The sequence below is a fragment of the Macaca thibetana genome, chromosome 20 (genome assembly GCF_024542745.1).
Source record: "Macaca thibetana thibetana isolate TM-01 chromosome 20, ASM2454274v1, whole genome shotgun sequence".
Classification (NCBI taxonomy): domain Eukaryota; kingdom Metazoa; phylum Chordata; class Mammalia; order Primates; family Cercopithecidae; genus Macaca; species Macaca thibetana.
Window position 1 is genome coordinate 58704255 of NC_065597.1, and position 12430 is coordinate 58716684.

Genomic DNA, 12430 nt, shown 5'->3' on the forward strand with positions numbered 1-12430 from the left:
TACAGTGGCGCGATCTTGACTCACTGCAACCTCCGCCTCCCGGGTTCAAGTGATTCTCCTGTCCCAACCTCCTGAGTAGGTGGGATTACAGGCATGCACCACCGAGGTCAGCTCATTTTTATATTTTTTAGTAGAGACAGGGTTTCACCATCTTGGCCAGGCTGGTCTTGAACTCCTGACCTTCTGATCCACCCACCTTGGCCTCCCAAAGTGCTGGGATTACAGGGATGACCCACCGCACCCAGCCCACATCTTCCTTTCTTTATGGCTTGTTCACACCTTGCTTGATGTGTCTTTGGCATGATCATCTAACCCCATCTTCTCATCTAGGATACACATTCCATGAGCAGGGGAGAAGTACAGGAAGCTGCATTGCTTTTGTTCACAAAATGTACTACTTAGCACGCAGCACGGTAGTTGCTCAGCAAATGTTTGTTGAACAAATGAACACAATTGTGGTAAGTACAACTCTACCAGTAATGTTCTGTAACCATTCCCATCTATCCCTCTGTCCTATGGACAAAGGAAAACAGTTATCTTTCTAGTGCCCGTCATTTTTCTCAGGTTCAAGGGTGTCAGGTGTACCCCGTTCAAACTGACCAGAGAGTGTGCCTCCCCAGCGCCTTCTACAGTCTAGGGTCTCCCAGCAGATGGAGGGGGGATGCCCCCAAGCCCAGGACTGAAGAAGACCCCCAACGACCATGCTGTGAAGAAGAAAGAAGCTGCTTGTAGCTTTAAAGAGAGGCCTTCCTTCCACGCTTGTACCTTTTTTGGGTTCTGATTCAAAACTCAAACTCTTGAGAATATGTGACCTAGATATTTGATGCCATTAAAACCTGCCTGCTAATATTTGAGGCATAAGCATCATTGTGATGCTGTCTTAAAAAAGAGATCTTATTTTTTCTAGATATATACTGAAATATTTAGAGATACAATTATATGATATATTTCTTTCAAAATAATCCACTGCTGGGGGAAGAGGATGAAAGTCCAGACACAAGAAAAATGGCCATGAATTAACCTGGGTGACATCTATGTGGGAGTGCATTACACTATTCTTGGTACTCTTGTGCGTGTTTGAAAGTTGCCTTAATAAAAGTTTTATCTTTTTTAGGACTCCTTCATCTAGATCTCCTGGGAATGCTGTACCCTACGGCCTTGTGCCATTAGAGGGAGGAAGATCCCCTCTTCACTCCCATACACTTGCCTTTTCACACTTGTCAGCGAATCCAGATGGAAAACACAGTCAAAGGAAAAAGCTGCCCTCCTGAGAGAAAATATCAGCCTGGCACAATGGCTCACACCTATAATCCCAGCACTTTGAGAGGCCAAGACAGGCACATCACCTGAGGCCAGCAGTTTGAGACCAGCCTGCCCAACATGGTGAAACACCATCTCTATTAAAAATACAAAAATTAGCCAGGTGTGTTGGTGGGTGCCTGTAGTCCCAGCTACGTGGGAGGCTGAGGTAGGAGAATCATTTGAACCTGGTGGGTGGAGGCTGCAGTGAGCTGAGATCACACCACTGCACTCCAGCCTGGGTGACAGAGTCAGACTCTGTCTCTCATATATATACATACACACACATATACACACATACATACATACATTGTTCACAATATCATTCAAAGTATCATGCCAGTGGCTTCCATCTTGCTTGGACTAACAGCCAAATTCTAGGATCACCACCATCTGGCCTCAAATTACTCTCTGCCTTTATATCTCTTGTTACGCTACCCCTCACTTACTCTGTTACAGCTCCACTGAGCCTGGCTGTTCCTCACACAAGCCAAGCCTGGACCCATCTCTGGGCTCAGCCCCTGCCTTTCCTCCTGCCTGGACCACTTTCTCTGTAGGTGTCACTCTCTTTTTCATCTTCTTCTGTTCTCATCCGCGAAAACCTTCCAGGTCACCGTTGGTAAAATTACAACTCTCCCCTACTTTCGCCCTGTGCTTTATTTTTCTAAGACATCATTTAACTCATTTTGTTGTATGTCTCCCTACTTGAATGGAAGCTTGTGATGGTTACTATTGAGTGTCAACTTGATGGACTGAAGGATGCAAAGTATTGTTTCTGGCCACGTCTGTGAGGGTGTTGCCAAAGGAGATTAACATTTGAGTCAGTGGACTGGGAAAGGCAGACCCCCCCTCAATCTGGGTGGGCACCATCTAATCAGCTGCCAGCATGGCCAGAATAAAAGCAGGCAGAACATGGAAGGAATAGACTGGCTAAGTCTCCCGGCCTACGTCTTTCTCCCGTGCTGGAGGCTTCCTGCCTTTGAACATCAGACTCCAAGTTCTCCAGCTTTAGGATCCTTGGGCCTTCGACTACAGACTGAAGGCTGCACTGTCGGCTTCCCTACTTTTGAGGTTTTGAGACTCGGACTGGCTTCTTTGCTCTTCAGCTTGAAGATGGCCTATTGTGAGACCTCACCTTGTGATTATATGAGTCAATACTCCTTAATAAACTCCCCTTTATATATACATCTATCCTGTTAGTTCTGTCCCTCTAGAGAACCCTAATACAAAGCCCCATGCGGGTTGGAGTTTGTCTGTTTAGTGCACTGGTATATCAGCGAACAGAGCTGGGAAAACCATGTGCACAGTCTGTATCTGTTGAATGCGTGAATGAGTGAGTGAATGAATCAGTGATTCTCAGGTCCAATCAGAATCCTATCCTGAGAGATCCTGTGGAGACTATGTGTCGGTCTCCTTCTGCCTCATGGGTTCCCAGCCAAGACCAGCCAGAGCAGGACGTCAGACGAGGCTGGTTTGGGGCCCTTAGCTGCCTTACCTGATGGGGTAGTCGGCCGCACTGAGGTTGATGAAGAAGTCCCAGGGCCAGTCGGTCATCTCCAGGAGGTCCCGCATGCTTTGCAGGTAGGTGGAGAGGAGGCTGGCTCCCCCCCAGATGGTGGCCATTCTCCAGGGGGTGACACGGACATTGCTGTACTGCCTGGAGACCTGGAGCACTTGTCGATGCAGGTAATTAGAGCGCTTTTCCCAGAAGAGAAAGGGTGATGACATTCAGTGGCCTAGAAAACACCCAGGCATGCCCCTCACCCCATCCCCTCTCTGTCTCTTCCCTCCTGGTTGGGTACTTCTGAGGACAGTGGCCTTTGCCAAGTAAATGATCCTGAACTGGGGTGTCTTTCTGTATTGCAATTCAAACTTGTATTATTTTTTACATTTCAAATTAGCCATTTGAAATGCAGATTCCCTGGCCCCACTTCTGAGCTAACGGTTCACTAGGCTTGGGCTGGCGGTGCCCAGGACTTCACATTTTTTTAAATTTTATTTTATTGATTTATTTTTTGAGGCAGAGTCTTGCTTTATTTATTTATTTATTTAGACAGAGTCTCGCATTTTTTAAAATTTTATTTTATTATTTTTTGAGACAGAGTCTTGCTTTATTTATTTATTTATTTATTTATTTATTTATTTATTTAGAGTCTCGCTCCGTCACCCGGGCTGGAGCGAAATGCTGCCAATTTGAGTCTCGCTCCGTCACCCGGGCTGGAGCGAAATGCTGCCATCTCAGCTCACTGCAACCTACACCTCCTAAGTTCAAGCAATTCTTCTGCCTCAGCTTCCCGGGTAGCTGGGATTACAAGTATGCGCCACCACACCCAGCTAAGTTTTGTATTTTCAGTAGAGATGGGGCTTCACCATGTTGGAAAGGCTGGTCTAGAACTCCTGACCTTGGGTGATCCGTCCACCTCGGTCTCCCGAAGTGCTGGGATGACAGGCGTGAGCCACTGCACCCGGCCAATTTTGCATTCTTATACATGACAGCTGCATGGGGTCTGAGGAAGATAAGCTGGGAAATATGGCTCTATCTAAACCCATCTATATTTCAGAGGCAGAATTTCTGTTTCCTGTCCCCCTTCCTACTCATTGCTCCTCCATTATCCTCTCACAGGTCTGCTAGAAGCCAACCTTTTGGACAAGACATCCCCCTTTGCCTTCTTGACTAAAGGCGTAATTGTGTCACCAATAGAAATCTCAGGGACAAGGGAGCTCAGGATTAGCAGGGCTGATGCAGGTTTTTGTTAATAAAGTTTTATTGGTACATAGCCATGCTCATTTGTTGACATGTTCTCCTTGGCTGCTTCAGCACAGGGCAGTCCTGAGTAGCTGTGACAGACAGTATGTACCCTGCAATACCTAAAATACGTACTACCCTGCCTTCTATAGAAAAAGTGTACCCACTCCTGGGATGGCGATATGCTTTGGCTGTGTCCCCACCCAAGTCTAATCTTGAATTGTAGCTCCCATAATTCCCACATGTTATGGGAGGGATCACGCGGAAGATAATTGAATCATGGGGGTGGTTTCCCCCATATTGTTCTCGTGGTAGTGAATAAGTCTCATGAGATCTGATGGTTTGATAAGGGGAAACGCCTTTTGCTAGGCTCTCGTTTTTCTCTCTTGCTGCCACCATATAAGACATGCCTTTCGCCATGATTGTCAGGCTTCCCCAGCCACTTAGAACTGTGAGTCCATTAAACATCTTTCTTTATAAATTACTCAGTCTTGGGTATGTCTTTATCAGTAGCATGAAAATGGACTAATACAGGTAAGCTATTCCCACAAAGTATGTGAGAGGCAGGCAGAGGGCAATGGGCAGAAGGGAGAGGTAAGAAACAGCATTTGTGGGCCAGGCACGGTGGCTCACACCTGTAATCCCACCACTTCGGGAGGCCAAGGCGGGCAGATCACGAGGTCAAGCGATCAAGACCATCCTGGCCAACATGGTAAAACCCTATCTCTACTAAAAATACAAAAATTAGCTGGGCATCGTGGCATGCGTCTGTAGTCCCAGCTACTTGGGAGGCTGAGGCAGGAGACTCGCTTGAACCTGGGAGGCAGAGGTTGCAGTGAGTGGAGATCACGCCACTGCACTCCAGCCTGGCGACAGAGCGAGATTCTGTCTCAAAATAAATAAATAAATAAAAAATAAAACCCAAAAAACAGCATTTATGGACAAAACTGTAAGTCACAGCTGGGAACTTTGAAACCAACACACACATAGAGACAGCACTCTAGGACCACATGCTCTGTGGAGAGGCAGCTGGTCAGCTTCCAAGCCTTTTCTGAAAGCAGGCAGCCCGGACTAGCGATGCGGAAGGAGGGTATCAGAGAGGGACCGACAGACCCTGAAGGAAGCCCAGCAAGCGGCGATCACAGGGGCCTCTCACCTTGTCCACGTGGATGTAGTAGAAGTGGTCTTTGTGGTAGATGGCCTTGAACATGCGCTGCAACTGCCGAGAGGCGCGGCCGTGGACCACCAGGACAAAGGCGATTCTGACCGGGTTGGCCGGCATGTACTCTACAGAGTCCTCATCCCACTGCACGTTCTTGTTGGCTTTACCTAGGGAAAATCCAAGAGACCAGCGAGGAGAAAGTGAGGCTCTGTTATCCTTTGCAGGGGCAGGAAGTTTCTCTGGTGCTTCTTTTGGGGCCTATTTTAGGGGCACGGTCATCAAATTGAGCCCTAAAACATAATTTAATGCCACTAAGCATGTCTTAGATTCTCACACTGTCAGGCACAAAAGGGGTTAGGGGACCCTGGGGTTGTTACGACACAGTTTCCATCCTGAGGAGCTTAAAAAGGCTGGAAGCGACACATGGACACATATTTAGCTACTGAACAAGGCAGGAGGAGGTGAGAGCTATGAGATGTATCTCTGAATCACAGAGGAAGAAGCAGTTAATTTCGAGTTAGTGAATGTAAGATACATGTGTTGTTTTTGCCTGTCAAGAATTCATTCTCCCTTCTTCTAATAGCATCCAATATATTGTTTGTTTTAATGGTGGTAAGAACAGATAGCATGAAATCTACCCTCTTAACAAATGTTTAAGTGTACACTACAGTACTGCTGCCTATTAGTACAATGTTGTACAGCAGGATCTTTACATTTACTCATCTTGCATAACTGAAGCTTCATCATCCAATACCTTTTGCGGCATCATCATCCTCTCCTCTATTCTCAGTCCATATGGGTGGGGAAGACCTAACTCCATCGTCTACTTCCGGGGTGGACCTATAGCTTAGGCCTGGCCAATGGGAATGCTGACTCTCCATAGCCACAGTATTATTTAGAGATGAACATATGTCTCAACCAAGTTAATTAACCAATAAGACAGAATGCTAGACGTTTGTTAGAACTACTACATAAGAGAGGTTGTCTCTGTTTTTGTTTTTGTTTTTTTTTGAGACAGAGTCTTGCTCTGTTACCCAGGCTGCAGTGCAGTGGTGCGATCTCAGCTCACTGCAGCCTCTACCTCTCAGGTTCAAGCGATTTTCCTGCCTGAGCCTCCTGAGTAGCTGGGACTACAGGCACGCAACACCATGCCTAGCTATTTTTTTGTATTCTTAGTAGAGATGGGGTTTCATCATGTTGGCCAGGCTGGTCTCGAACTCCTGACCTCAGGTGATCTGCCCACCTTGGCCTCCCAAAGCGCTGGGATTACAGACATGAACCACTGTGCCCAGTGAGAGGCTCTTTCTCTGTTACACAGGAGACTAGAAGATTCTATGAGCCTTTCTGTTCCCACATGGAGATAGGTTGCCTGAGAAGAAAACTAACATGGAGCATGTTGCCAAGTGGGGATGAGGGTCCAGGTGCCTGTGGCCTGCCTTAAGCTCCTGCAATAGTAAGCCTACAGATCACCCACTGTCATCTATCATGTTCTTTTAAATCCAATCCTATACCACATCCACTGGGATAAATAGTCCCAGACATCTTTTATTTCGAAAATTAGCCCTCAAGACTCCTCTCTTTCTTTCCCTTGCTTCAGATAAAAAGAACTTTCTAGTTGAGTTTATTAAAATCTCAACTAGAAATCTCCTAGCTTTCCTCAGCCTGATTTCGCTTGGGTCCAACCCAATTTCTTACGAGTTCTGGGTTTATGGGACCCAGGACATTGTCAGGGTAGTAACTGCAAGTGTCCCAGCATCTAAACCCGGAGAACTGAGATGGAGACTGCGGGGCTGGGGGATTAGGACATCGGGAGTCTAAGCTGTCATCAGAAGGCAGAATGGTTGCTGAATGAACGAGGCTCCTTCTACGTAGTTCCAGGAGACAGGACGAGATTGACGTAGATAATGTCCAAATCACACTACACAGCCTCTACGGCTGGTGTGATCTAACTACTCAGATCTCTCTGCCCTTGATTGGTGGGTCTCACATTCCATCTTGTCCCCTGGCCTTCCTTCTCTTCCTCGAACAAGCTCATTTCTGCCTTAGGACCTTCTCCCTGGCTTCCTGTGACCTGGAACACCTTCTCCCCAGATCTCTGCATGACTGCATCTTCATTAGTTCACAGTCCAAAAAAGGGACTCACCACCACCTCTTTTATTCTCTTTCACCTCACCCGATTTCAACTTTCTGCATAGCATGTAACACTGTCTGCAACTGTTTATCTGTTTACTTGCTTATTAACTGAACACACCACTAGAACATTAGCTCCAAGAGATGAGCGGCTATTTTGGCCTTGTTTACCATAGAATCTGCAACACTTGAACAGTATCTGACACACATCTGGTTCTGGGTGAAACAAAAGTTACAGGAAGGCACATTTGGGATCAGTAAAATAACAATACCTTTTATTGAGCATTGACCAGCCCTTGACATTCATTAGATAATTTAATCCTTGTAATGATCTTACAAAGTAATGCTATTATCCCCGCTTTCCAAATGAGGAAACCACAGCTTAGAAGAGGCCAAGGGATTGGCTCAAGGTCACACTACTTTAATTAGTTAAGCTGAGATTCAAACATAGGTCTGATTCCAAAGATCATGCCCTGAACCACTAATATACACCATATGATCATACCTAGAGTTTGGAAGGAAAAGTTTCTAACAATTGCTTTTAGTTGCTTGTTGCTAGCCAAATACTTCTTAAGTTAGTTGCTGCAGGCAGGTAGGCATGCACTTAAGGACTAACAGCTATTCCAGCATTTCTGTATTAGATGAGATGCTGATTCTAGGTGATTAATAAGGCTGTATCTTTTCATCCATCCATCTATCCCTCCACCCATTCATTCCTTTATCCATCCCTCCACCCATCCGCCCATTCATTCATCCATTTATTCATCGATCAAAATCCAACCACTCATCCATACACCCACCATTCCACGCATTCATCAAAATCCAATCACTTATCTGTTCATCCATCTATCCACCCATTCATCCATCCCTCCACCCATCCACCCATTCATTCATCCATTTTTTCATCCATCCAAATGTAACCACTCATCCATCCATCCATCCATTTATTCATCCATCCAAATCCAACCACTTATCTGTCCATCTATCCACCCATTCATCTATCCCTCCACCCATCCACCTATTCATTCATCCATTTTTTCATCCATCTAAATCTAACCACTCATCCATCCATCCACTATTTCACCCATTCATCCATTTATTTATCCATCCAAATCCAACCACTTATCTGTCCATCTATCCACCCATTCATCCATCCCTCCACCCAACCACCTACTCATTCATCCATTTTTTCATCCATCCAAATCCAACCACTTATCTGTCCATCCATCCCTCTACCCATCCACCCATTCATTTATGCATTTATTCATCAATCCAAATCCAACCATTCATCCTTTGCTCCATCCATCCATCCATCCATCCATCCATCCATCCATCCATCCATCTATCCATCATAATCTAGCTACTCATCTGTCCACTCATCCATATCTAACCATTCATCTATCCAAGCATACAGCAAACCCTCCAACTATGCAACCAGCAAAGCCTCCAAGAGCTTATCATCCCAAACACCATCCATCCACTTAAGGTATATGGGGCCTTTGAGATTAACCCTTGCTTTTCCCTGTAGCCATGAACATCTTTTGCCATAGTTTTTGAATGAGCAAATTAATGAATGTGTTCTGAAGAAGAGTGGCTGCTCTGATCCAGAGGAGCTGCTGTTTCTTAAGTGCCTCCTATGCATTCACTGTTATTTGACCCTGTGAAGAATTCATTATCATCCTCTGAGTCTCAGAGAGGTCAGTATGTTTCCCAGGTCATACAGTGAGTGAGGACAGAGGTGAAAGGGGAAGCTGAGTGTTGCAGAGTCCAAAGCCAGCCCTGATACTTCCACTTGCTCTCTGCAGAAGTGGAGATTTGGGATATAGAGGATAGGTGTAAGGACTCTATGCTGGTCTTTAAAAAGGGCTTGGATGTTGATGCTGAGGACTTTTGCAACTTCTCTTTAGGGTTCTAAAAGGCAGAACTGATTTACAGACAGACAGACACAGACATGGATGCTTTTCTTTTGGAGAAAGGCAGGAGTCCTGTGAAATCAAAGACAAATCACTTCAGCAAGAGAGCTCCATTGGCTCAAATATAAAGTCATCTTTGGGTCAGACAGTTAGTCTGGGGAGCTGCAAAGAAAACGGGGAACAAAAAATCCAGAGCTCTTCTGAGTACAGCTATTCTGGGGAAGGGGTGGGTGGGAAGGAACAAAAATATCTAAAGAAAGGAGACATGCAGAGAAGGAGAAATGGAGATGGGGATGGGGGGCAGACGGGGAAGAGAGCGAGTCAGGAGAAAGATCAATCATTTACTGAGTGCCTACTATGTGTTAAGCAATTTCTGTGCATGATTTTATTCACTTCTATCAAAACTGCTATGAAAACAGAGTTATTATCTTTCTACTGTAGGCACGAGGAAGCTGAGGCTTGGAGAGGTCCCAGTTATAAAGTAGCTGAGCTGAGAATGGAGTGAGTCTGTGATCCCAGAGCCCTGTCATGGTCACCATGTTCAATCAAACTGTCCTCATTTCAAAAAGAAGAAAATCCGTCCCTAGAGGAAATGTGTCAGCTTTCAGCTGCAGGACAGATAACAATGACACGTGGTCAGAGCTATGTGGGTCTTTATGAACATGGAACTCTTTGAAAGACCAAAACCCAAATAGTGTCCAGCTGAAAAAAAAAAAAAAAAAAAAAAAGAATTTAACAATGTGATCAGATTCCCATGGCACAAAACAGAAAATAAGTGGAAAAATCAGAGTGATTAGAGGCAGCAGGAGAAGCTGACTTCAGATGAATGTTAACAAGCCAGGTTTATCGGGAGAGAACAGCAAGTATATTTTTGCAGTGCAGGTGTGAAGGGTGAGGATGGAGGGGTCCCGGAGAGCTCCCCCAGTAGATAGCTGTGCTGTGTTAGTTCCGTTACTCAAACTCCCTACTTCTTGGCAGCGCTGTGGGTCAAACAAGGACTATGTAATCCTTGGGCTCTAAAGACATAGCAGAGATGAAGGTGCTTTGCAAGGGTCAAAAGGCTGTTCCAATGTTGTGGTACTGGCAAAGATCATATTAGCAGTGTCCTGTAATAATGATTTGCGAGCACAAAGCAAGGTGCAGGGGTTTAGAACATGACCTGTGGTCAGGCAGATGTGAATGACCTTGGACTTGCTATGTAATCTCTCCAAACCTTAGTATTCTCATCTGTAAAATGGGTATGTATAATCACAGAATCCACCTCACATGGACGTTCACATCCAGGAGAGAGCACAGTGCCTGCCATCTAGTAAATGCTCAATAAATTATACTGTCATAGCCATCATTTCTTTGTGGCTGCTCATCCACGATGACCAGGATTTAACCAACAGGCCCAGCTCCAGAGTTCTACCTCAAGGCTGCACTGGCTCCCAGGGCTGTGTGTACTCTAGAGCCCGCTGCTTGCAAATAAACATCTACAACCGGAATTTCCCTCTGCAGCGTCTGCCTAGACCACAATTAATAACAAATGTGAAGGAGCTGCTTGACTGGAATAGTTATTCTACCAACAAAGCCCTCGATTCTATTTATACTCTGAAAGGGCTACTTCCGGCTGCTGCAAGGGGCACTTTCTGACTTGCTTCCAACTAAGAGGGTTAGGTTGGGTCTTGGGAACTTAAGAGACATGGAAACAAGGTTATATACAAATGGGGCTTGGGTTAGGAAGCTCCCAGCTGGAGCCCAGCTTCTATGCTGCCTGGGAAGGTGTGACTGGGATTCAGAGATGGGGTCTAGAATGTAACCTTGCACCGTGTGGACTCAGGAAAGACAGCGGCCCTCTCTGATTGTCAGTTCTTCGTTTATAAAGTGGGAAGAGCAGTCTGTCTCTGACCCGCTGGGTTCCAGGGTGACTCATGATCACAGATGAGGAAACGCTTCACAGCAGCAGCAGGTGCGTTGCAGGGGAGTGGGATTAGTCTTACTGGGGGAGAAAGCCTGCACGCTCAAGGTTCTTTGTGAGATCTGGGTGGGAGATGCCTTTTTCCTAGTGGGAAATTTCAAAAGAGGTTTTCTGGTGATTAAACTTGAGAGCTGTCTGGTGCCCAGAAAGAATCCCCTGCTCTCAATGGGCTTAGAAAAGGTGGTGGGGTGTGGTGACAAGAGTACTGGATAAAGAGCAACGAGGTAGGTTCAAATTCCTGCTTCTGCTATGAACCAGCCATGGGGGCCTGGGCAAATCGATTAATTTCTTTCCTTGGTCCTGTAGACTCTCATAGACTAGTAACGCTATCAGATGCATGTGAAATACTCATTATGCTGGGCAGGGTGGCTTGCGTCTGTAATCCCAGCTACCCTGGAGGCTGAGGCAGGAGGACTGCTTGAGCCCAGGAGTTTGAGGCTGCAGTAAGCTACGAAGGTGTCACTGCACTCCGGCCTGGGTGACAGAGTGAGACCCTGTCTCTAAAAGTAAATAAATCAAAAATAAACACTCATTATGGCCTAAGCACTATCCAAATGTGATCTCATTACTTAACTGTCCCAAGGTCTCAGGAGGCAGGTGCCACGTTAGGAGTTAACGTGAGAATGGAGACCATCACTTGGGTCTGCCAGACTCCAAAATCCATATTTTACCAAATGAGGGAGATGAAATTTCTGGATATTTCTGGAAATTTCTGGATCGTCTGGAATTCTAACCCAATCCAGGAGTTAGCATTGTCACCTAGAGAACTGTACTCCCTTGAGAGTCAGGTTGATTTTCTTTTCTCTTTATTTTTTTGAGACAGACTTTCACTCTTGTCACCTAGGCTGGAATGCAACGGTGCAATCTTGGCTCACTGCAACCTTTGCCTCCCCGGTTCAAGCAATTCTCCTGCCTCAGCCTCCTGAGTAGCTGGGATTACAGGCGCCTGCCACCACGCCTGGCTAAATTTTTTGTATTTTTGATAGAGACAGAGTTTCACCATGTTGGCTGGGCTGGTCTTGAACTCCTGACCTTGGGTGATCTAACTGTCTCAGCCTCCCACAGTGCTGGGATTACAGGCGTGAGCCACGGTGCCTGGCCCAGGTTGGTTTTCTTGATAGCTGTCAGTTTGTCCCCTACGAGCCAAGGTCATGCTCTTATCTTTTGTAGGATGCCAGCCTTGCCCCTGGACTTGGCACAGAGCTAAGTTTGGGGGAGAC

General features: G+C 46.0%; 1 protein-coding gene across 1 annotated transcript in view; it reads right to left on the minus strand.

Annotated features, from left to right (window-relative positions):
* Positions 1–12430, minus strand: part of XYLT1 (xylosyltransferase 1) — a 369876-nt gene that overhangs the window by 92465 nt on the left and 264981 nt on the right. Inside the window, exons 4-5 of the mRNA XM_050774856.1 lie at positions 5202–5374; positions 2795–2997 (exon numbers count right to left, since the gene is read on the minus strand). Of these exons, the coding sequence (XP_050630813.1) occupies positions 2795–2997; positions 5202–5374 (376 nt within the window). The remainder of the gene's footprint in view (positions 1–2794; positions 2998–5201; positions 5375–12430) is intronic.